At 51.4% G+C, this 23,914-nt stretch overlaps 10 protein-coding genes across 10 annotated transcripts; 7 read left to right on the forward strand and 3 right to left on the reverse strand.

Moving 5' to 3' along the window:
• The first annotated feature begins 1,161 nt into the window (after window positions 1–1,161).
• BO72DRAFT_78881 (putative neutral amino acid permease) lies at window positions 1,162–3,374 on the forward strand. Its single transcript, XM_040950722.1, has 6 exons — window positions 1,162–1,244; window positions 1,313–1,621; window positions 1,691–1,833; window positions 1,884–2,010; window positions 2,066–2,989; window positions 3,118–3,374. The coding sequence occupies exons 2-6, from the start codon at window positions 1,421–1,423 to the stop codon at window positions 3,196–3,198; spliced, it is 1,476 nt and encodes a 491-aa protein (XP_040802263.1). The 5' UTR covers window positions 1,162–1,244; window positions 1,313–1,420; the 3' UTR covers window positions 3,199–3,374.
• A 1,193-nt stretch (window positions 3,375–4,567) lies between these two features.
• Window positions 4,568–5,304, forward strand: BO72DRAFT_507597 (uncharacterized protein; the record flags this gene model as incomplete). Its single annotated transcript, XM_040949266.1, has 2 exons — window positions 4,568–4,734; window positions 4,804–5,304. Coding segments are annotated over 2 exons (363 nt in total), but the record flags the coding sequence as incomplete, so codon positions are not given.
• BO72DRAFT_527016 (uncharacterized protein) lies at window positions 5,103–6,686 on the reverse strand. The gene is made up of 2 exons (XM_040950077.1): window positions 6,044–6,686; window positions 5,103–5,921 (listed from the first exon to the last, which is right to left on the reverse strand). The coding sequence occupies exons 1-2, from the start codon at window positions 6,450–6,452 to the stop codon at window positions 5,494–5,496; spliced, it is 837 nt and encodes a 278-aa protein (XP_040802265.1). The 5' UTR covers window positions 6,453–6,686; the 3' UTR covers window positions 5,103–5,493.
• Window positions 6,687–6,922: 236 nt separating this feature from the next.
• BO72DRAFT_447304 (uncharacterized protein) lies at window positions 6,923–7,613 on the forward strand. Its single transcript, XM_040944503.1, has 2 exons — window positions 6,923–7,030; window positions 7,086–7,613. The coding sequence occupies exon 2, from the start codon at window positions 7,095–7,097 to the stop codon at window positions 7,272–7,274; it is 180 nt and encodes a 59-aa protein (XP_040802266.1). The 5' UTR covers window positions 6,923–7,030; window positions 7,086–7,094; the 3' UTR covers window positions 7,275–7,613.
• A 1,109-nt stretch (window positions 7,614–8,722) lies between these two features.
• On the reverse strand, window positions 8,723–12,084 carry BO72DRAFT_447305 (glycoside hydrolase family 92 protein; the record flags this gene model as incomplete). Its single annotated transcript, XM_040944504.1, has 7 exons — window positions 11,517–12,084; window positions 10,808–11,451; window positions 10,440–10,762; window positions 10,255–10,394; window positions 9,759–10,207; window positions 9,581–9,681; window positions 8,723–9,517 (listed from the first exon to the last, which is right to left on the reverse strand). Coding segments are annotated over exons 1-7 (2,408 nt in total), but the record flags the coding sequence as incomplete, so codon positions are not given.
• Window positions 12,085–12,301: 217 nt separating this feature from the next.
• BO72DRAFT_402388 (PaaI family thioesterase) lies at window positions 12,302–14,176 on the forward strand. The gene is made up of 3 exons (XM_040942208.1): window positions 12,302–12,840; window positions 12,915–13,621; window positions 13,682–14,176. Exons 1-3 carry the CDS (start codon window positions 12,663–12,665, stop codon window positions 13,712–13,714), a joined length of 918 nt encoding a protein of 305 aa, XP_040802268.1. The 5' UTR covers window positions 12,302–12,662; the 3' UTR covers window positions 13,715–14,176.
• BO72DRAFT_507611 (RidA family protein) lies at window positions 13,835–14,516 on the reverse strand (the record flags this gene model as incomplete). The annotated part of the gene is made up of 2 exons (XM_040949267.1): window positions 13,835–14,336; window positions 14,405–14,516. 2 exons carry the CDS (start codon window positions 14,514–14,516, stop codon window positions 14,017–14,019), a joined length of 432 nt encoding a protein of 143 aa, XP_040802269.1. The 3' UTR covers window positions 13,835–14,016.
• A 310-nt stretch (window positions 14,517–14,826) lies between these two features.
• BO72DRAFT_527019 (uncharacterized protein) lies at window positions 14,827–15,766 on the forward strand (the record flags this gene model as incomplete). Its single annotated transcript, XM_040950078.1, has 2 exons — window positions 14,827–14,937; window positions 15,010–15,766. 2 exons carry the CDS (start codon window positions 14,827–14,829, stop codon window positions 15,418–15,420), a joined length of 522 nt encoding a protein of 173 aa, XP_040802270.1. The 3' UTR covers window positions 15,421–15,766.
• On the forward strand, window positions 15,717–17,810 carry BO72DRAFT_495403 (uncharacterized protein; the record flags this gene model as incomplete). Its single annotated transcript, XM_040948546.1, has 5 exons — window positions 15,717–15,869; window positions 15,957–16,040; window positions 16,126–16,539; window positions 16,657–16,728; window positions 17,454–17,810. The coding sequence occupies 5 exons, from the start codon at window positions 15,717–15,719 to the stop codon at window positions 17,808–17,810; spliced, it is 1,080 nt and encodes a 359-aa protein (XP_040802271.1).
• Window positions 17,811–21,592: 3,782 nt separating this feature from the next.
• On the forward strand, window positions 21,593–23,813 carry BO72DRAFT_402390 (MBL fold metallo-hydrolase). The gene is made up of 5 exons (XM_040942209.1): window positions 21,593–21,886; window positions 21,966–21,996; window positions 22,084–22,214; window positions 22,609–22,873; window positions 22,968–23,813. Exons 1-5 carry the CDS (start codon window positions 21,690–21,692, stop codon window positions 23,394–23,396), a joined length of 1,053 nt encoding a protein of 350 aa, XP_040802272.1. The 5' UTR covers window positions 21,593–21,689; the 3' UTR covers window positions 23,397–23,813.
• Window positions 23,814–23,914: the final 101 nt, after the last annotated feature.

The following is a 23,914-nucleotide window of genomic DNA, read 5'->3' on the forward strand; positions in this document are numbered from 1 at the left end:
TCGGTCGGGGCGGATGACATCATAGCGTTCAGCCACACTGGGCCAGTTTTTCTTCCCAGCCAAAATCGATCTGCTCGATTCGGACATCCCCGACACCCGGGCGAGTAACCTGGTTTTTTGGAGGTGTGTGTGTGCATGGAGAAACATGGTAAGTCCGACATCTCACACGTGGAAAGGCAATGTGAACAAACAACAACCTTGGAAGCACGCCATCAACTAGCGCATAGCGTGCTAGAGGTTAATTCGAGGTCCAACTTCCGTTTGCCCCTCTTCCTACTTTTCAATTTTTTTTTCTTTGATGCAGCCCTGGTCAGCAGAGATTTCTGATAGGCTCCACTATGGACTGGACTGGGATTTAAATCCTTTGAAAAATATTAGAGCAATGATCGCATGATGCGCCTTGCACAGTCGATGTTGGTATCATTGGAATGCTGTTTCAGCGGAAGAAGTATTGCGATTGAGATTCAAGCATAAACTATTATCTCTGCAGGAGCAAGTCCAGTGGAATGTCAACTAGCCGAATGCGGGGCGGGAGGTCAGACTAAGAAGGAAATGCATGCTGATCGGGTCCATCCGCCCCAGAGAGCGTCCGACAACTGGTGTGGAGCGGGGAATTGCCGAGTGCGGCGGGCGGGGAGGAAACTGTACCGAGTAGTTTTTAGCACTATCCATGATGGAGAAGACAAACGGTCGCTGGAAGTTCTTGTTACTCGATATCTTCATGCCAATGGCAGCGAAGATTATTACTATAGCAATACTCAACAGTCCCAAATCTTACTATGGAGCCCAATTGTCAATGCTCAGCCATACATACTGCAGTATGCTGTTGTTGTTCCGCGGGATGGGCCTGCTACGTCATCTCATGAAAGCAGAACTTCCGAGTCCGTCGCTGCAAAATCCGAACAGGGAACAACCTTAGTTGGGGTCGGAGATTGCAACCAGTCTTTCTTTTATCTTATTGCTCATTGATTGACTGCTTGGGAACTTTCTGCCTGTTCCTTCGGGGCTAGCCTAGCCTCGACCCGGGGCGATCGGCGCACCCTCTTGTCTATTCTTTCTGTCTGTCTGTCTGTCTCTCAGTGGGTGGAAAGATTTCAGCTGCCCAGCTCTTGCATCTTTCCTGCGCAATCTCTACTTCCTTCACTCTGACAACTTACTTCTGGTTTCCAGGACTTCATAAGAGTACTGTTTCCATTGCTTGTCAGTCACTGACTGAGTCAGTCAGTCATTCTCCTCAGTCTAAGGTAAGTTTCCCCACACTCTATCCATGTGCTGATGCCGCGACTAAGACTCTCTCTTCCCACAAAACCAGACTCTTTTTTCCCCTCCAAGCGCAGTACATGCCTCCGAAGGTTTCCCTCCTATTTTCAGCTTCCATCCTCGCTCGCTCCCTACACCAGCGGCTTGTCCGCTCCATAAAATGGCGGAGTCCACCGTCCCCGAGCCCACGGGCCGCTCCTCTGTCCCCGAGCTCAGTCTGACCGACGAGACGAAACATGCGGACCTGGAGAGCCAGAAATTACAACCCGGGTCGAGCTCGGACTCTGAAGGGGAAGTGGGCAGACAAATTCAAATGGAGGCAGAGAACTCCATCAAGTATCGCACATGTAGTTGGCAAAAGGTGCGTGGCCGCAAAGCTATCACTGGGAAGTGAGTGAGTATTCGTGCTAATATGAGCCCTGGTCTCTAGACGGCGGCGCTTCTCTTCTCCGAGTACATCTGTCTGGCTATCATGTCGTTTCCCTGGTCCTACTCCGTTCTGGGGTTAGTACCTGGATTGATTCTGACAGTGTTTATTGCCATGACTGTGCTGTATACTTCGTTGATCATTTGGTACGTCACACAATTTCACGCGCGCCGCAGGATATAACTCACATATTCAGGCGTTTCTGTTTGCGACATCCTCACGTACGCGATGTGTGCGACATTGGACAGATGATTTTCTGGGATTCGAAGGTGGTCTGGTACTTGACGGCTGTCATGTTCCTGCTGAACAACACCTTCATTCAGGTAGAGACAATGTCGCACATCAGACCTTGCAAGCTCTGAAACTAATTGTCATTAGGGCCTCCATTGCCTCGTTGGCGCAGAATATCTCAACACGATCACCGGACATGGAGCCTGTACAATCGTCTTCTCCGTTGTGACGGCGGTCATCTCATTCGTTTGTTCCCTCCCGCGGACCTTCGACGCGCTCTCCAAGGTGGCCACCCTCTCCGCGTTCACCACTTTCATCTCCGTTATGCTCGCCCTTATCTTCTCCGCTATCGAAGACCACCCGGCCGGCTACACTCCGGCCAAGGGCGACCCCATCGTGACCGCTGTGCCGGTGGCCGGTACCACCTTCGTCTCGGGCGTCAGCGCATTCCTCAACATCAGCTACACCTTCATCGGCCAGATCACGCTTCCGAGCTTCATCGCTGAGATGCGCGAGCCCAAGGACTTCTGGAAGTCCGTCACCGCCGTCACCATCGCCGAGATCATCGTCTTCTCCCTCGTCGGCGCCATCGTGTACGCCTACACCGGTAACCAATACATCACCTCGCCCGCGTTCGGCTCCCTCGGCAACGAGACTTACAAGAAGGTCTCCTTCTCCTTCATGATCCCCACACTCGTGTTTCTGGGCGTCTTGTACGCCTCCGTCTCCGCCCGCTTCCTCTTCTTCCGCCTCTTCGACGGCACCCGCCACAAGGGCAACCACACCGTTGTCGGCTGGGCCGCCTGGGCCGGGATTCTGTGTTGTCTGTGGATCGCCGCCTTCATTATCGCAGAGGTCATCCCCTTCTTCTCCGATCTGGAGTCCATCATGAGCGCCCTGTTCGACTCGTTCTTCGGGTTCATCTTCTGGGGTACGGCGTACCTGCGCATGCGCCGCGAGGAATACGGGCCGGGATTCTATAAGAATCGCGGGTGGAAGGGCTGGTTGGGTTTCATCGTGAACGTCGGGTTGATTCTCGCGGGGTTGTTCTTCTTGGGACCGGGTACTTATGTAGGTTCATATGCTCCTGCCTCCCCTTTTTTTTTTAGCTCGTCCCTCCTTTGCCCCGTCCTTGGAACCGCGCAGCTCGTTACCCATCACGCCTATTCTCCGCAGAGGAAGAACTAACACTCGAACAGGCCTCCATCGAAAGTGTGATTATCAGCTACCGAGAAGGAACAGTCGGGAGTCCATTCTCATGTGCGGACACAGGCTTGTAAAAATATAGCAGAAAGCGGATGCAGAGATGCAAAGATGCCGAAATGCAGAAGCTAACCCAACATGAACCTTTTTTTAAGCTACTTCCACCCTTGAGTGGGTCATGACCTGATTCACCAGCCGCCCCCCGCCCCCACATATACAAAAGCTGTTTGGTGTGTCTGGTGGGACTTTTTCGATTCAAATGGGTAATGCTGAAATGATGTCCATCCTCTCCCTTTTTTTCTCCTCTTTCTCTGTGTGTCTTCTTTGCTGGGGCGGCGAGCGAGGGGCATGAAGACAGAATGACGAACTATATTCTTTTTTTAATGTTTGCATGGAGAGTTTTGGGTATCACCCTTGGGTCTGCATTTCATGTTCCCTGAAAAAGGGGTTGAGAGACGCTCTTCCGACAAAAGATACGTGTATGATCGAACCCTTCTTCGGGCTTATTTCCCAGTGTATGCTGTGCGCATTGCAATGCAGTGCGGTACATTGTCCAACGATGAGACCAAAAAAACGTCATCATCTTCGTGAAAAGAAAAGAGAAACCAAACGCTTCTGTCACCTCAAACTTCGAAGTAGATGCAGACTTCTACCAAATTGTTCATTTTCGTATTGGCCCTCCTCCCAACCCGGACCAATCTTGACGATGTCACCTGCCGGCAGCCGCGCCGGAGCTGATCAGGACCCCGCGTGAGGGTTAGAACTAAGGGATTTTTGGTCAGGTTCTGGATGCCGGGCCGCGTCGACTCCATAATGGTGCGCCGGGTCGGGCGATCACCAGATCCACACGCCGCCACGGGGTAAGCGCTTGCAGGTATCCGTGGTCTACGGGACCAGTTGTCAATGGTACGAATAGCTCGTGGTGGAGAGGTTCGTGATCTCCCGCTCGGACGGTTAGGGCTAGTATACTTCGGTGGTCCCGCTGTAGGCGGGCAACACCCGTGCCCTATGTCACAGAAGAGAGCGAGTCGATACAGCAAGGGAATTTCATGACTCGGAATGGATGAATGGGCTTGGGGGGCATCAAGGTCGGATGGAGAGAGAGCATAGTAAAGCGCTATTACAAATGAAGGAAGGAGGCATGCAGTCAATCGCACGTCTTCAAAGGGCCATTTTGCCAATTCGCCCGTAAATAGTATAGTGTCTTCCGCTTATCGGCATGTTGTAGATCTAAGATTACTTGTCGAGTGCGAGTCAGCAGTTTTGAAGCCATGTGAGTCTAAACCCTCATACCACAGTTTTACGGTATAAGAACCATGACCACTACATAGTTAGCGTGTGGGCTGCCGTTGCTGCCGGTGGCTTGGGTGAACGACACACATCCGGCTCTAGCTTCTCACGCCGTCTTGGAGTCTCCGTTCTTTCTGCTCTTCTGCATTGACACATGTACAAGAGAGATGGGGTCGACTTCACGCTTTCGGGTCTCCTGGAGCTGGTATCTCATACTTCTATGATGAGTGGAAACTAGGCAGAACCGGGAGGCCGATTGTTGATATAAGGAAACCTTCTAGAGTGGTGTTTGAGGACCCCCCTCCACCACCCCAGGATCACCAGTATCATTTCGCCTGTTTGCAGAGCCAATTTTGTAAGCAGGGCTTGCAAGTGATCGTGCGTGTCAGCAGCATTGAGCTAAATGCAGAGAACCCAAACTTTTCTGGAGATGCCGACTACCATGTTGATGGGCTCCGAAATAAACACGTAGTCGCCGCAGCGCAATACTACTACGATATTAAGAATATCACCGACACGCGCATCGACTTCCAGCAAGAGGTCGATTTGGACGCGTTCGAGATCACCCTAAAGCCCTATGTAATGTAAAACATCTTTGGTCTGTCCCGGACGGACGAAGACCCAGCGACTTACCGTGACGCCCCTCCGATGCTACAGACTCTGGGATCAGTAACTGTCACCCATCAGGAATACTTCCTAACCTAGCCTAATACCTTGCGATACCGGACACTGCCCTTCTCACTTTAAGACCCTAATCTCCCGGGTTACCAGCAGCTTATCACCATCTGGCTAATCGACCCGTACTACCGCATTTGCTCCTCCCGCAACGTGCTACCACAACAGCATACCTAGTAGAGAGAAAACGCAGTGTTCAACCAATTCGGCGCCTAGTTCGGCTTGCCACAAGAGCTAAGAGACCTTATTATGCGTAAAACAGGCAATTGGCCGATAAGCTTGAACGAGGCGGCGAGGCTTAGAGAGCAGTCGGCTGTCGAGCGTGAACGTGCAATCAGCGCGTAATTCCAGGGGATACGTCCCCATGACTTCTGGTTTCCGATCCAGCTCGGGGAGCAAGGTTGAATTCAATTCTCACACGTCTCCACCATCCGCTGTCTTCGAAACATTTCCGCTGCCTTGCCGAGGGGCGCAACAACCTCTGCCCAATACTGGTCTCTCGCCCGCAGATAGTCCGCTCGTCGGAACTGCTCCTGTGATGGAGACATCCCGGGAGTCACTTTCCAGCCATACTGCAGATAGATTTGCTTGAGATATCGGGTCGCTTTCCACTCCCCATAGTCGATGTACCAATTCAACCGGTCCCAGGGCCCCCAGTCCTCGGGCGGATGCCCAGCCATGAACAGCTCCCACGCACAATCCAACTCCATCGGGGTGATCAGATAGTGCAGACTCCTGTATTTTTCGATATAGGGCGCCAGAACCTTGGAGGGCAGATCGGCCGCTACTACCAGGGGGTCATCCTCACTCTCAAAGTCCCAGTCGCGCATAAGTCCTGGGGTAAGGTAAATCAGGACCATGAAAACCAGAGAAAGAAGAGGTAGAAAACAAAACATCGAAAAGAAATGAAATGATCCAGCTTAGCGGGGAAAGAGAAGAGGATGAAGGAAAACACACCGGTTGCCACATCATAGAGCCAAACCCTGCCCCCGCCCGAGGCTTGCGTCAAGGCCATCGTGTTCTCGGGCAATTCGATCTCCGGGGAACAGGTCGATCGCCACGCCTCGAAGCTCCCTTGGTCGGAATCCTTCTCACTTCGATAGTTGACCAAGAAGGTATTGGGGCAGATCTGGAAATCCAGCACCCCCACATCGAGATATGGGATCTGGTACATCACATCAACCACGGCCGGAGTGAATCCGGCGGCCAGAGCCGCAGAGCTGTTGAAAGCGCCCTCGGGATGTCGACTTCCTATGCTGCTGCCGTCTGGTCGGAGAATCTTGGCCTCTTCATAGGCCCCGAGTTGATATAGTAGGGTATAGAGCTCGTTCAGACTGCGAATGAGATCTACGTTGTGGGGTTGCATGGCGGTGCTGGGTTTGGCATGAGGTAAAAATGAGGTGTTGAGAGAGGAGTGGCGGGCGAAGAGGGAGGACTGCTCTTTAGAAATAACTAAGTTCTCCGCAGTATGTATCCTTTGTTGTTGTTCAACCAGCAGGCTGGATTATGCCTTGTAGGCGGTGTATCTTCAGAAATACAGTAAACCTCTTTAAGTTATGTATCAGGGTTATGGATCCTGGTAGATGGCTTCGAAATGTAGGAGTTTCAGGTGAAATGATGGATAATTAATCACACTGCCTCAGTTGCGGAGAGAGATAGCCTGCTTGCTTACGTGGCCGGGTTGCCAACCAGATATGTCACCCAATCAGTCCACGGTTTGTTATTAACTGTTACTTTTAGTACTTGTAGCTTCTGCATATTCCAGGAGTTTTTAACGGCTCATACTCGTTCTACTGACCATGATGTCAAAATCAAATCGAATATTCGTTGTTGATGGGCGGCTCAGATTCGTCTCCGAACTCAGCACCCAAGCTTGTCATGCCACGAAAGTCCCACCGCAAATCGCGGAATGGCTGTAGGACTTGTAAAAGCAGGCACGTCAAGGTGTTGCATATCCCTCAATAGAAAAGTCTCGGAGAGAACGCTAATTGGATCTCAGTGCGATGAGATGAAGCCTGAGTGCTCGAACTGCCTCAACCATTCAGTTCAGTGCGTGTATGGCCCATCCTCCAAGGACGCCCAATCCGCAGTGGCGACCACCCGGAAGACTCCAAGAGCAAGAGCAGAGCTTCCAGGAATAAATACCTTCAAGATACAACTTGTTGAATCCGGCGTATCTGCTGCCTAAGATCCGCCAGAATGCAGACTGCGTGGATGCTGCGCAGGGATTCCAGATGGAGGGGCGTATGGTGAGTGCTGATAGTGTTCCTGCCCAGGAGGTCGTGGTGGACGGGAAAGATGACTGTGTGACGTTGCTGAAGCGGACCTGACGGGCTGGGTGTCTGACGGTCGTTGGATCGGGGGTCTCTTGCACTGCGGGGCAGTGGTCGAGTTTGCTTAGATTGAAGCCTGGTTAATGGGGGAAAGAGAGAAAGATACAGAGAATAGAACTCTTGGGAATGCTTCTGAGACGGGAACGGAGCTTTTGGAAATAGGGCAAGCATTAAATCTGAAACATCAATTAGCACAAATAAAGACGAGTCTCGTGGAAAGCACGGGATCCTACTGTTATCTTCAATGTGGCAATGTTATTGATATTTGGCTTATTCTTGCTGGAATAGCCCTTAGGCTTAGTCGGACTTGAAAACAATCGTAGGTTGGGTTGTGCTGAGTATCAAAAGGCTCTTGTCCCTACTGCGCCAAGAGCCTATCACTACTGTCTATTTCGCCACTTCGTCCGACTTCCAATATAGTGTGATGTGATGTGACTGAGTTGGGTATTGCTCCAGCTGCATGACTTCTCTTCCAGTCCCAGCTTCACATCCTCTGGCTCATACTAGGGCTAGACCTCGACAGAACCCACACCCTATGCTCCGAGGCGCGATGCAACACAATATGATATACAGGCCAGACACATTATCCAATCCAGCCTCAACCCTCCCTACACCTTCCACCCCGCCGACTCAACTCCCCTTTCAACTCCTCCGAATAACCGCTAGCATTCCCAATCCGCTACATCATGCCCTCCAGGTCGTCCATCGAGATGGACTCGACTCCTCCCGTTTAGTCCACCCAAGCTCGGAGGGAAGCCGCTCGTTCTTTGTTTGGCATAATAATTAACTAGAGTCAGTTCTTTCCTCTTGTGCGGGTGCAAGAGAGCAAAAACGAGCCCCCAATCCGACTCACCGAACAAATCCTCCACCCATGACCTCTCCACCAGCTTCGTGCTTTTGTCGCCCAGGATAATAGTGTATGCCGCGGACTCCCCGGGACTCCCCGTAACCGAAAGCCGTCCCGATCACCGATAGGGTGAAGGTCGGGTTTGGCATACCATATCCTGGTGATGATTGAAAAGGAATGCTACTTGGGCAGCTCGCATGATGTTGTTCAATTTGCGGGTTCTCACTCGGCCTAACGTAGGCAATGCCCCGTGGCCTTCCACAGTTTAGGGCACGCTGTGCGGACTGGTATTTGCGAGGTGAGCCTTATCTAGCCGCTTGTGCCACCGCCTCCGTAGAAAGAAGGTACCCAAGCGGGCGGAATGAAAAGCAGTGCCAAATGAGAGATGAAGTGGAAAAGAAAAGCAGCTTTATTTTCCCAGCAATGCTGTTCATTAGTGTTGCAGTTCTAGCAGTACAAATCCTCATGTCAAAGGTGGACAAGTCACACGTGTTGAGCATGTATACTGTCACTTACACCCGATTTCCACACCACCACCCTGACCTTCCAAACACTAGACCTACAGTCGGTACACCTCATCTATCTACCGTACACGTTTGCCACACACACAGAGCGAAAGAGACATAAAGAGAGAGCAAGAGCCCCTACTCATACCTAAAGTTCAAAGTTGCATCCCCTTCCGTCCCCAGCGAAGGCGGCAGATCCCCAACTCCCTGGCCCCAAGAACTCTCATTCCTTCCCAACCAGAGAACCAACTCCCTTCCCTCGGTGAAGAAATCGTGCCCCACATAGCTCTTAGTGTACGGTTGTCCATCCAGTGTTGCCGACTGGATGTATACCGCCTGGTAGCTCGGATCGAAGCCCACCGTGCGCACGCGGGCCGTCTTGCCCGTGAGCGGGGAGGTGATGTTGACGCTCTCAAAGAACGGGGCCGTGATCAGATACACGTTCTGGCCAGGGTTGGGGAACAGGCCCATCATCGTCATAGCCACGAACGAGCCCATGGCGCCCGAGTCGTCGTTGCCTGGCAGGCCCGTGGGTGTCGGGTTGAAGAAGGCCGGAATGTAGGTGTGGGCGCGCGCGGTGGACTTGCCCGGTCGGCCGGCGTAGTGGTACTGGAAGACGGTCAGGAAGGCGGGCTCGTTGCCGATGTAGGTGATGCCGCGGTCGTGGAGGTAGTCGAGGCGCCGGGTGAAGGCGTCGGGGCCGCCGAGGAGGGTGATGAGGGTGGACATGTCGTGGGGGACGAAGCTGCGTCGTGTTTCGTCTTAGTATTGATTCGAAGAAGCACTAAAAAGCGAGAGTGCAACTTACAATTGATATTCCCAAATGCTGGATTCAAAGGTCTCGGCGGCGTTGTTCTGCAGGGAGCAGGATCGGCCGCTTGTGTCAATGTTGGAACATGTTAGGGGGTCCTAAGCCAGGTATTAGTCTGCCATGTCAAAAAGCTATCGGTGATTGTGTCATGGTAGCGTGTCGTAGGTATACGAACCTGGTATCCCCATGTGCCGTTCAAGTATTTCGGCTGGAAGAAGCCCTTAAATCCAGTATCCGTGCCGTTGAGAAATGAGGTCTGATCTGCACGAAAGAGATTCTGCCAATATTTTGCAGTCCTTTCGTACTTTTCCGCATCGCTAGTCTTACCCATCCCTCGAGCCATTTGTGCGATAGTGAAGTCATTGTAGGCATATTCTAGCGTGCGGGATATACTTCGTGTCAGGGTTCCGAAGCCAATGTAGTCAAAGTCCTCCACGGGAATGTAGTTCAGTGCCTTCCAACTCTGCAACCCTCCCCGGCCTTCGTTGGACCAGTCAAACGGCTCCTCTTCCGCATCTTTCTGCACCGCTGCATACCCGACTTCCCAGTCAACCCCGTTGCTAATGTTCTTGACGTATGCGTCTGCAAGCACAACATCTGCGTTGGAGCCTCCCTGCGTATAGCCTACACCTCTGTCAGCATTAACTGCGCCTCAATACGTCAGTGCTTACCTTTGCAGAGTGACATGCGACAGTCAGGTAGCCATCCAAGATGTCGTTGCGTATCAATCAGGGAACGAACCATCCGACTCAACGATGCAGGGTCAAAGATTGTCAGAAATGGAAGCTGAGATCGGAAGGAATCCCAAAGGCTGCCCACGTTAGAAGAGACAAGATTACTGCAGCGACTGGCTTACCAGTAGAAAGAGTCAAAGTATGGCTCCTCACTTTCCCACAACGGATTCTCTCCAGTGTAATCTTGAGGGTTTACCATAGTTCTGTAGATCCCACTGTAGAAATTGGTCAAGGTAGATGCATTCACCCCGGTTCTGGATACCCTAATTGGTGCCATCTTCTCTGTCCACTTATTGACTGCTGCCGCACGGGTCTTATCGAAGTCGAAATCGGATAATTCAGTCTCTGCATTTTGACAAGCCTGCTCGCTACTGATAAAACTTATGCCCACGCGGGCTTGGACCGTGATTTCAGATGCTGCCTCGAAGCGTACAAAAGCACCGCCCTAAAACTGTCAGTTCGGTATTCAACAGTAGCTGGAACGACATACCGGAAGAGGGTAGCCATTTATGCTGCGCGAGATTGTGAGGTTCTTGACATCACTACTAGCCCGCGCATCTACAAAGATACCAGTGTCTCGAATGTCGGCCGCGCTCTGGTAATCAGCACAGAAGTATGGCACATAAGAGCCACTTCCGAAGCTTGGCAAGAATCGTGCGTGGCCAGTCATGCGTCCTGTCGTGGCATCAACGGAAACAGTCCCATTGTCCTGGCGCGTGTCGGACAAGTCGGAAAGATCTAACAAGATGAGAGGACTCGATGATACATTGGCGGGAAACCGGAACCGGAACAGAGACACATGATGAGTGGTAGTCATATCCACCTGAATCCCAGAGTTCATTGTCAACCCAAAATATCCCGGACTTGATTTGATGGAAGAGGGGTCATAAGCCGTCTTTCGCTCCTTCTTTGGGTAGACGCAGCCATTCACGTCGTCATTCTGGCATGTTGTATAAGGGAACAGAGGGAAGTTTCCGAGAGAGGGTTGGCCGCCGGTGCCTGAGTCGTGCAGACTGGAGAAGCCGGTGATACGACTCCCGTCGAACGCAAAGCCCCCTTGATTGTTTTGCGAATCTGTATCGGCTACGGCTTTGGCCATGCCATAGGGAATTGTCGCGCCTGCGAAGACATTTCCTAATTGACACTGTCAGAACGACGCTCAAAAGATAGAGTATTTGGGAAGAGTTGGCGGGACATACCTCCATTGGCACTCCCGATGAGAGGATTGATGTATTGCAGGACATCGTAGTCATCAACTGCTGCCGAGGCAGGGTCAGACGAGCCCAGAACAACAGGTAGGATCAAGAGGAGCGAGATCGAACTCCAAACGGCCATCTTGAGTGCCATAGGGAGAATGAATCGAGGGATAAGGCGCGCGTGTGGGCGAACTGAAAGCCGAGACAAACAATCGTTCTGGCATGCAGGCGCGGACTGTCAAGGGGCGCGCTGATTGCCCCTGCCACAAAATGAGCTGCGCGAACATCTTGCCGGCCTAGCATAATGCCCCTGACAGCCTTGACAGGGTCATGAATGCAATGTAACCATTGTAGCTCCATTGGTCTGATGAGATTCAATGAGATCATGCAGAGCGAAGTCGCTAGTCACACTTCCCGCAGAGAAGCGCTAATTAGCTTGCAGGGGGGTACTCCAGTTCAAGGTGTTTTTTAAATTCTGCCCGGCCCATAAGAAAGTTAGTGAGTGTCGTACAATCTGTCAAAGGCATTGAGAGGGACTCATTGACGGTAGAATGATAGTAGTGGTTGTCGGGGGTTGGACGAAGGGAGGGAGAAGCTCATTGTGTACTCCGTACTTCACAGTAGGAGAGAATTGACATGTGGGTTGTACAGTACTACTGTACTACAGACAAGCCACGGTCCAATGACTTTGTGACTGCAAAACAGCTAAACATTTCCTATTACAATTACTCTGGCTACTTCAACTCCTCCCATGACTCTCGTTATTCCCAACTACCATTCCCCCATCATTTCTGGCCTAGAAAATTCAAAAAAAAAAAATTCCCGAATGACAATGATGAAATTATACCACGATACTTTGACCTCCGAGAGCGATGAGCCTCGGCTCCTGCTGCTGCGCCGCACCAATCAGCAGGGCGGGCGGGCGGAGCTTCTGGAGGGGATTTGGCAGCGGGTCTCTCTTTCTCATCCAGTTCCAGTTCCAGTTCCACTGTCGCGCCGACTCTCGATGGATCCGCAACCCTCACCGCGATAGTCTTCAGCAATCTGGTTCGGTCCGAGGGATCCATTGCGGCTTTCTTTCCCAGGCCATCCGCTTCCCCTTTTTCTTTTGCCCCTGCCCGCGCTGCTTTTTCGCAGAGTCTCGCCGCCATGCCGCAGGTCCCAACAGTTCGCCTGGGATCCACTGCGATCCTCAGCAGTGTCCAACAGCCTCTTCGCTCTTTATCCTCTTCTCGTCTGCCTGCCGCAGCTTCAAACCACACAGCTTTACTGTCTTTTCGCTTCTCTCCGGCTCCGAAACCAACGTGTCGGGCATATTCTTCCACAGGTTTGTCCCGTCCATGCGATCAGCATGAAAGAACAGCCGAACTAATCTGACACATCTCTCTGCAAACCATACAGCCACTCCTCCCCCTCCTCGATCCCGTCTCCGCCGCTTTATTGGCTTCACGTCACTCGCCGTTTTTGCCTTCATCGCTGGAGGATCCTACCAGACCTTGAAGACCGCCTCGGGCATGATGGACCTCCGACTAAGCACCGACGAGGAGACCCTCTCCGCCTTCATCCCCGGCGATGAGTTCACCAAGGAAGTAGACGACTATATTCGCAATCATCCACTGGCCGTCTCGCTGCGCGAGGACCCCGCCTTCACTGAATCCCGCCCACACTTGAAGATGCCAGCACAGATGCGCGCGCGCAGTCTCACGGGCGGAACGTTGGCCGGGCCAGAGATGATCGTCGTGCCGCCGTTGGTGTTCTGCGAGGAGGGCGGGAAGAGCCTGGTCTCTTTGCTCTACCTTGGTCCCAGCCTCTGCGGGCATCCCGGAATCGTGCACGGCGGTCTCCTGGCCACCTTGCTGGACGAGGCAATGGGCCGCTGCTGCTTCCCCGCGCTGCCGAACCGCGTCGGCGTCACCGCCAACTTGAATCTCGATTACCGCCTCCCCGCGATGGCGGGTAATTACGTCGCGCTGCGAGCAGAGACGGTCAAGGTGGAAGGTCGCAAAGCCTGGGTGGAGGCGCGCATCGAGACGCTGCCGGAAGATGGCAAGGAGCCGAAAGTCCTGGTAGAGGCGAAGGCGCTCTTCATTGAACCCAAGCAGGCTGCGGTAAGTTCGACTTCTCTGGAGCGCGTGCGGGACCGGTAAAAGCTAACGAAACCTCCACAGGCAATGTCCTCTCTGTACAACGTCACCGCTTAGACCATTAGACCCCCGATACATATTTTCCTTACGTGCGGTTTTTGTTATCCCATGGAAAGCACTGGGATTCGGAGATCACCATGATTAGATCGTTCTTCAAGCGCATAGATGAACATCCCAGATTTATATAAATGTTTACCGTTTTCAGATCAATGTGTATGTATATAACCTGTTCTGCCCGGCCCCGTTGCGACTCTATTGGCATCTCGCATATTTACTACTGAACATGACCTGTCCGCTATGACAGACTTAGAGACCAGCTTAGAATACAGTGCCGTTAAGAGATGTGGGATTGGCTATCACTATACACTGCCAGCAACCTTGGTACCTTCAGGGTCATGGGCCACTACCTCGATCTCCACGCGCATGTCGTCTTCGCCCAGACGGGTCACCCCAACGCAGGTCCAGAGCGGTTCATGATCTGGCATATACTTCTTGAAGTTGCGAACCATTGCTTCCAGGGCTTCGTTATTGATGGGCACATGGTATGAATTGACCCGGTACACCTGGGACCACCCTTTGCCTCCAGCGTCCTTGAGGCAGAGCTCTACGTTGGCGAAGGCGAGGTCAATCTGAGCATTGATCTCTTTCTCAAACTCTCCTGTCTTGGGATCCCAGCCGCCTTCGGGATTCTGGATCAGCAAGAGTGTCTCGTACCTGGGACAGTAAGATTGGAAGTCTCTTTCTTACCTTGGCCAGAACATTCGATCCGGTCTCCAACACGGACGGCTTGGCTGTAGCGGAATACCTTCTGTTGGCGGACTCCATGGCCCTCGTATGCGTAGAACTTGAGGTGGGACATAATGGTGGATTGTAGATGATAAATGAATGGAGTTGAAGTGAGAGAGCAGATGGTTGTGTCTTGTGAGAACTAATCTTGCAGTACGTCTTCTAGGTGACTCTCTGGACAATGAGGGTTAAATATTGGCCCTTGAGGTTCGCCGCCGGGCCCGGAATATGAATTCCTATCGACACTATCACCTCCCCCTCGTTATCGATTAGCGAATGCCACTCCATGTCACTTTCCTTCCTTTCGAATTGCGGAGTCTCCACTCACCCCAGCATTGCAACTCGTTCAAAAGCCTCGGACTGATTGAGACGTATTGATGAAGATGTCAACGGAAGCAAATCGCCAACAGCGCTACTCAAAGAAGCGATCGGCCACACCCCGAGCTCAGTATGCGGCACAAGCTTGTCAGGAATGTCGGCGACGGAGAGCAAAGGTATAGCCTTAGGCAAATCATGCAACATGCAGCACGGGAAGACGAAACCAAACTTAGCTCACTGTTCTATAGTGTGATGGTCACAAGCCGTCGTGTGCTCGGTGTCTGAACCGCGGCATGGAGTGCGTGTTTAACACCAAAGATGACAGCCGTGGCACGGCGCCGAGATCGTTGGTGATGCAGCTTCAAGCGCGCATCCAGCAGCTCGAGCAGGTGTTATGGCTCCATTCCATCGATGTCGAGTCATCTATAGCTCAGCTCAGGGCCGGTCATCTTCCATCAATCTCCCCCTCCCATTCCTACCAACAGTCGAGAGAAGAGGAGCTTGTTGGGGCACTGTGCGCGAATGGACCGTTCGGTGATGCGAGGCATGATTTGGCCACTTCGAATGTATTCCATCACCTCCAGTGCCTCACGATGGCCACCCATGAGGTATCCAGCGAGTTGCAAGTCTCGCTCCACAACCGAGTGGATTGGAAGTGACAGCATGTTGCTGCGTCCTTTGGGTACCCTGAAACAGGACGAGATGATTTGTGATCCCTCGAGCAAGCTATGACTTGGTTCGGATGGAGTCTTACCCAACGCAGACTATCGTCCCCCATCACAAACACTCACCCAAGCGTTGAAAAGCTGAACCCGAGTTGCTTGTGACAATCGCCGCCTCAGAGGAAAAGACTTGCTCCAGGGACTTCGTAGCTGGAAATTACTATGAGCTCCAAATCGGTTACCAATGCCATGGTCGCCAGCGTAGCTCCAAGCTTTGCCACTTACTAAGCCCAATGGAAGATCAGTTTCAGGGAATCCAGCTCGGCTTCGAGGAGGAAGATCCTCGGGACCGACCTAGCGAGGCCGCCATCGTGGTTGTGGGCCGTGATAGAGAATGGGAGACGGAAGGCCAAAACGTGCCGTTCTTCAACCTGCCCCGCGAGCAAGTGCGTCTGATTGGCAGCGTAGCCGCTACTTGCAAGCGAACCACTGTAATCGTACAGGTCGGAACGCCCGTGAACATGGACCCGTAGCTGCAAGACGTGCAGGCTGTGCTCTACACCTGGTACCAAGGCCAGGAACTAGGCAATGCGGCGGCCGCGATTCTCTGTGGCCACGTGAATGAGCCCTTCTGGTCGACTGCCCGTCATATCCCCGCGGCGAATCGAAGACTTTACTGCCTACTCATCGTTTCCAGGCTAGGCGGACGAGGTTCACTACACCGAGGATCTGTTTGTTGGTTACCGCTGGTGGGATCTGCTATCTATCGAACCGTTGTTTCCAATCGGATATGGCCTCTTATACAACGAATTCGAGGTGGTGCCGGGCTCGATCAGCACACACACCTTGAAAGTCGGCTCTTCCGACTTGACTGTCACTGCGCATGTGACCAACACCGGTGGGAGCGACTTGCCAGGCCGGGAGACTGTGATTGCGTGGTTCTCTCCGTGCGGACCCACGAGACTGAGGCGGCCCAAGAAGCAGATCTGTGGATTTGCCAAGTCCCGGCCATTGCTGCCCGGTGAGACGCAGGAGGTCGAGGTTCAAATCGGCTACCGGGCGTTGGGGATGTTCGACACCTGCAGGAACCTCTGGGTCATTGACGCTGCTAGTGAGGTGGGAGATTTTACTGGGAACGACGGCGTCCAACGCACTGCCTGTGGGGCGTGTGACGGCCGGTCAGGAGATGACTTGAAGCATATAGTTTTCTCTAATAAACAAATAAAGACCTAGTTCGAATGGCTCAAAGCCATATTCAAGCGCTTTGAGAAGCCCTCGGCTCTATACTGCGTAGGACAGACAATTGTATGCTTGACGTAACTCGTCTACAACTCATCTCTTCCTTGCCATCGTTGTCACTGTCAAGAATAGGCCCTAATCCCAAGTGATATTCGCATACTTTCATCAGTCATTGCAGCGGTAACAACTTGGACTATGGGTTCCGATTAATTGCCTTTCCTGCATGAGGGGATTGCACAGCGGGTGGGTGAAGTTTTTTTGAGCATGGCACGTATTACAGGGCAATTGGGTGAAAGTGTACCGGAAATCAGAGTCCGTTGATCTCGCCTAGTCTTCCCTTTTTCATGGAGTCCTCACTTGCCAGGCTGAAAAGAAGATATCTTATACTTGAGTACGGATGTACCGTACGCAGTGCTTGGTGCTAGGGATAAGAGACTCCACCTGGAGGGGGTGGATACTGCGGTAAACGAGAAGGTAACTTAGATCCTAGATAGGTACAGAACTACAGATACGGGGAGATACGGGGTAATCTCCATCACGGAAGGTGAATTCCGCCCCTGGTGGTGGGCTTTACCCCAGATCATGTGTACTGTACTGTACTATACTACTAGATGTATTTACAGATGCATATGTACTGTACTTAGAGGTAAAAAGCTCCAAGCCAGCCATCCAAACCCGGTCAATGCCTCTCTCTCTCTATACTTGGTAGTATCTACCTACCACACGCTTCCATTTCCCCTTTCTCCTCTTCTTCCCTTCTACCACTCTTACACGATCTATATGAGACATAGCCTGCATCGTTGATCGATACCACTGCATTCAATCTGGATCATGAAAAGCCGGCCGATTTTGAGCAAGATAGTGATCTCGAGTCAGTAGCACCAGCTGAACTCTTCGAGGGTGCAACCGCTGTGGTCACGTCAAGCTCGTTCAGGGAACAACTGAGAGCTGTGAAGGCTAACAAGCGGGCATGTCTAGCCGGTGAATACTGTGCTATCACTTCCAGCTCGAAGTTTCAAACCTTCAAAGACGCAGTACGTTTGTCTGACTGCCATACTGCCAAAGCGTTTGCCTGCTCGATCACCCCCATCTTGATCAGATACGATCTGACGCTGATCGGCTCCATCCCTGTGATGACATCAAGCTAGATTGAAAGCCACATTCATGGCAGAACATGAAGGAACCAGGGGCAGAGATGGTTACTCTATCTGCTTTGTTTGCTGCGTTTGTTATTTACTGGTGGTTGGACAGCTAGCATCTGTTTATCAATTCAGAGAATCTTTCTGTTTTTTTATTTACGCATGCTTGAATATTCTGTTATATAACTGAGTAGAATTAGGAATTTGAACTGTTCCAACACGTGTTAGTTCTTCTTAAGCATGAAGTGTGTGTGAGCTATATAAAATGCAATATGATTCCAGCAATTCGCTTGTATGTTAACTTATCTCACAGATGTCTTTCAACTACTTTGATGTTTTCGATTACCCAGTTCACCACTGGTTTTGTTATGATGCATATACTGTACTAGGTTTCAAAGCACATATCCGTTTGCTTATTCAATTTATGGATCCAGTTTAAGAAAGCTAGAAAATACCACAGACCAGTATACTATTGTGTAGCCGAATAAACAGAACATTTGCAGCAAGTCTAACTCAAACAAACAGAAAAGAATGTTGTATAGTGAAGCCACTATGTCGAACTGTTGCATAAAGAAGTAACTAATAGAGCTGACTAAGAATAAATTTAGAATCAAAAGATGTGGTAGGGTCGATATTTTACTTACAAGTTCTTAGATGCGGGACTTGTCGTCAGTGAAACCCCATTCGAATCAAAGCATTCCCTCATGGCTGTTCGTATCTGCATCAGGCATATCTATGTCTTCCTGAGACGGAATAGAAGTTCCGATATTCAATCTGTGAACGAAATTAGAAAACGTTTCCGGACGCTGATACATCGGCGGAGTTGTTGGATTGAAATCATACTCGGTCGAGTCTGGACTGGACTCCCAATCCATCATGTTACAGTCTTCAGTAGGCCTAGCCCCCAAGACAGTCAACAGGCGCGCTGTGATTCATATAAACAGGATAGAGAATTCTAGTCAGACTCCAACAGACTGTCATCCCAAGCCGACATCTAATAAGGCAGTAGGTTTATTCTGCAACTTTATTGCAGGGCGTACAGTGCATCTTGTGTGACTCGAGAAGTACTCAAGAAAACCTTTTCAGTATTGTTTTGTCATAAGTTGACAGCTTTAAGGCACTTGCCAAGCTTTCTTGTTCGCTCTCAACCAGTCCTATCATCGTTTGCGATGTTTCACATGTTTCCCTTTCCCAGCCGACTAGCTAGGGACTTCAACCGAAGGAGATTGACTGATTTGTACATTTTCTGCCCGGGACAAGGGACTGTCATAACGCGTATAATATTTGTGCATAGGTCTTTGGCCAATAGGAATACTCTAAAAATGATGTATAACACTCACAACTCCAGTATGGTATTGTGGACCCCGTTCACCGATTGATCACGAACTTCACGACCCGAATAATCAGAAGTATGCTCGTGGTTATCTGTCTCATCCTTCCGAGTATCCATTTTATCCATGTTCTCGGTATTCTGCTCAACAAAAATAGCAAGTAAGATACGAGTCTTCGGAGAAACCGACTCGGGTGTCCCGAGTGCATGTGAATAAGACATAATCTTAATTTATCAGATGACATTTGTTAGCAAGAGATCCAAGGTCCAGTTCGTAGACACTTGCTGCTACAACAGGCAGACTATGCTCAATTCAAGCCATTTATCTGGGGCACATACATACTCGATAAGATAAGAAACTTATTATTATAATAATAAGTGAAGTCAAAAGTTATATGGCGGATATCTCTGTGTTTGAGAGGTAAAGTCCAGGTGAGAAAGAGCAACTTCAAACAGTCAGAATCTCTTCTTCTGAAGAGATGAATGTCAGATTAGTGTGACGCGCGACGCGTTCAGTGAACTAAATCCTTCGACGCCAGAGCACATGACCTGTTGGCTTCGATCTGTTTCTATGCCCAGAAATGAACAAATGAAGAAAGGACCTTTCTTAGGTGATTCAACATCCCTGTCTTTACCAATAGTTGTCTAGCACAGCCAGTGTTTGTGCTGTTGATTTGGAATTTAGCCTAGTCAAATTTCCCAGATAGTAGAGCGGGGTTCATGTGATCACTGTAGGTGTTATCATGTCAGGCGGGGAAGGGTTGGGTAGCTGGCTTTCTTTTCTTCTCCATCCCCACCTGCCCCAGTACTGAAACAATATATACGCCATTAGCAATTTCCTCACAGCGGTGCCAGGCAAGGTGTATCATATGCACGCTGAACCAGTCTCACCATATCCCTCACGTTATCCTCATACAAAGTCAACTGCGCTAGAATATTTGCCAGCTTGTATAAGACAAAATTTGCAAGCGGCAGGATGTTATGTCAAATTCATTCGGAGCTTTTCCTCAGAATTGGCTAACATCTGCGAGGATTAAGAAAGATCTGGTGGCACAGTAGGCACCTGTAAATATAGGTGCGTATGATGCACAGCGCCTGGCCTGCATCTGCCTGGCCAGCTTTCTGCGCTGCGAGACATCTCATCGGAGTACCTTGCCAGTGCCGGGTCTTTCGGTGGGTTCCCGGATTCCGTGCCGTATCGGTTGCAGGACGTAGGCCCGTCCTCGCGGATTGAAGAGTTCCGCGTCTACCGTGCCCTTTGACATCTACAACTCTTTGCTGATCTATTGGGTACAGGCACCGCGACTCCTCCTCCTCCTCCTCCTCACCCCTAGCAATCGAGCAGCTAGTCACAAAGCGGTATCATGTATCTACAGAACCATCATTTGCGGTGGAGCGGCGTAGGACAGCTGCCCTCGGGACAATGTGACGCCTGGTTCGAGATTCTCGAGGTGTCGGGCTGTCTGGAGGCGCTCCACAGGCCCGACGATGCCCTGGTCACCGCGATGGCTCAGTCCGCCGACGCGAGTAGTCCACCCCAATCCGAATCCCGAAGCAGCATCAGGTATCATACAACCCGCCTCTCATCTCGAAGATGCCGGTAGCTTCCCGTAGCACCGCCGTGTGGGCGCCTCCGGAGCCGCCCATGCACCTCTCGGATGATGTACGATGGTGGTGGAGCCATGACCTTCGAGCGACCCAGGTCAATGATGCGCTAGAAAATATGCAGGAGGTTGAATAGGATTATGTGAGTCATTGTAATGGGGGCGCCCAGCACTGGACGGGCTGGGCATGTCGGTGTAGGATCTCTGGCGATTGTTCGGCTTGGGACTCCTTAACCGCTTGCACAAGGAACGAGAGACCTTTGCCACGCCGGATGGGGTCGAACATCCCCGAGATTTCTTGGAAACGCGCTGTTGGATCAATGAATATCGTTATAAACGTCTTCTGAGGATGTATGGGGTGCCGGAGGTGGCAGTTAGGGCATGTTTTTTCTAGCAAGCTTGAGTAAAGGTTATGATCTATCCCCGTGCGCATTTTACTCTTCATTTCGAATGACTATCTTGCTCATCTAATTTTACCGGCCTTTTGGTTATACTAAGGCATTCTTTCTTAAATTGCCGTTCCTGGTCGTCAAGTTTCACTCCAGTTATCCCCCCGCCCCCTTCCTTTGGTGGGCGTAGGAGGAGAGGAGAATAAACGGAATCAACCACCATGAAACAAATGTGCTAGAACAAAGTATGTAAATAGTGTGCATCAGCCTCAAGAAAGCAATAGACAGACTATCTGCACTCTATGAACGAACTCACTTCATTTATACACAGTAGTGTGCTCTAGCTCCTATTGGAACAGCTGCATTTACCACGAACTAGGTAAATTTGACGTCACCCGTGCCACCATGTCACTGTCACGGTCTATTAATCTATCCTTCTATCAAGCAGTCATCGATTCATCCAGCTAGCATCTACCAACTCCCCACCCCTATCCCCAACCATTATACCTTTCGCAATCCCCTCCCGTTTCAATCATTGATTGGTATCATATCCAGAGCAACCAAAATGCCAACCTCCACCCCCCAAACCCTCACCATCGACCCAACCCACCCAGAACCACCAACCCGACACCGCCACCATAGTGACACCACATCCTCCATCCCCACAAGCCTCCCCGCCGCCAAAGCCACAAAGGCCCACCCCCGCAACCCCGGGGCGGAGAATGCTTCAATCTACTTTGTCGGGAACGCGACCACCATCATGTATGTTCTTCCCCTTTTCTGTCCTCATGATATGGGAAGGAAGTATGCGAGAGTAGAACCTGGCTAAGCTCTACGATAGACAATGGCATGGCATTCGGATTATGACTGATGTACGTGAAGCCTACTCTGGCTACATCGCTGATGAGGGCTATGCGATTCAGTATAGCGGTGGCTAATGATTTCGGCGTGAAAAAAAGCCCAATTTCCTGCACGCAGGCGACCATGTCCATCTCGGGCCGGGGGTGACCTCGACCCGGAGGAAGGATCCGGCGGTGGATTTGGAGGATCTGCCCCGGGTGGATCTGGTGCTGCTGTCGCATTATCATGAGTATGTTTTTTTCTTTTCCTTTTCTACTTGGTTTTACATGGGGGGGAAGGGGGCTTGAACGCTCTTCAGTGGGGGACAGTCGAACGACAGGCCCGCTGCTGGAATTAGGGTTGTTGTGCCCTGTTCAATTCACAGCTAGCTGCAGTCGTTAAGGGCGGCAGTTGTGCATGTGTCTAGCACATACGACCACAGGGTGTGGAAAATAGGGCTTCCCGTCCGCTCAGCCGTACTCAAGCCACACGCCGGGAGGTTAGTAGTTGGGTGGGTGACCACCAGCGAATCCCTTCTGTTGTATGTTTTTTTAGTCTGTTTGGGGGCATTTTTGGCACTCTGTTTTAAGATACTTGCTTTTTCAAATCAGCCAGACGGTATGACACTGATACGATGTATGCAGAGACCATTTCGATCGACATGTAGAGGACTCCCTCCGCCGGGACCTCCCCATCATCACCACGCCGCACGCGCAATCGATCCTCACCTCCAAGGGTGACGACTCCTTCACCCGGGTCGCATCCGTGGATGTGTACGAGCAAGCGATGGTCGATATCCGCGGCGAGCACCCGCCGGACAAACAGCCCCGGTTGCGGGTGACTGGTATGCCCGGGAGGCATATCCCCCTGGCGAAGCCTCTGGAAAAGCTGAATGACCTTGTCGGCGCGGTAAGTCTGCGTCATCGTCGTCATGCCTTCTTCATCTCCTTTGTTCTCTTTGTCTGTTTTTGCTAGTTGTTTTCAACTAACTAAAAACCACCAGATCCCCCCCACAAACGGCTGGATGCTTGAACTTGGCTACAGCAGCAGCAGCAGCACAACGACGACCGCCGACTTCACGCCGGGATACCGGATCTACATCTCCGGGGACACGCTGATGTTCGACGAGCTGAAGGAGATCCCGCGGCGGTATGATGGGCAGACGATCGACCTGATGCTGGTGCATCTGGGCGGCACGACGGTGCCGTCGCCCGCCCTGGGCCCGTTGGCGATGATGGTGACGATGGACGCAACCCAGGGGGTCGAGCTGATGCGCTTGATCCGGCCGCAGGTGACGATCCCCATCCATTTCGACGACTATGACGTATTCGCCAGTCCGTTGGAGGATTTCAAGGCCCAGGTGAAAGAGGCGGGGTTCGAGGGGGAGGTGGTCTACTTGGACCGGGGGGATGAGTATCGGTTTCATGTGTAGAAAGGACTCAAGTGAGGAGAGAAAGCGAATCTCAGGGAAGTAAAAAGTACAGTACATCCAAACTACTGAGCAAGGTGGGAAGACGCATGGGCTCGTGTCATTGGCGGGTTGGGTTGCCTCCCTTGGCCAGGGTTTCGTTTGTGGAGTGGATCTTTTGAGTGCAATTAATGGTCAAGGGCAAGGGGGTGGTCGGATAAAGTACCGTGGACTAGGACAACTGGGGAGTTGACAATGAAACTTTTTTTTTGCCATCGAGATGGAGTAGAGAGGGACTTGTGTCTTGGCTGATGATATCGGGGGCACGCCCCCTCCAATCAACTGGGGCACGGTCCTCAGTGCAGGGGTTATGTCGAAATAATCCTCGTAAGTTCGCACTTCTTAACCAAAGTTAACAACGGACCCAGGTTGATATTCCCGAGGGGTCTGGGCGGAGAGTGGCAGATGGGAAGGAGGAGAAGGTGGAGGTGGAGAGTCATCCATGATGTAAGACTTGTAGGTTGAACGGGTGAATCAGACGG

Source organism: Aspergillus fijiensis, assembly GCF_003184825.1.
Source record: "Aspergillus fijiensis CBS 313.89 unplaced genomic scaffold BO72scaffold_18, whole genome shotgun sequence".
In the NCBI taxonomy this organism is placed as follows: domain Eukaryota; kingdom Fungi; phylum Ascomycota; class Eurotiomycetes; order Eurotiales; family Aspergillaceae; genus Aspergillus; species Aspergillus fijiensis.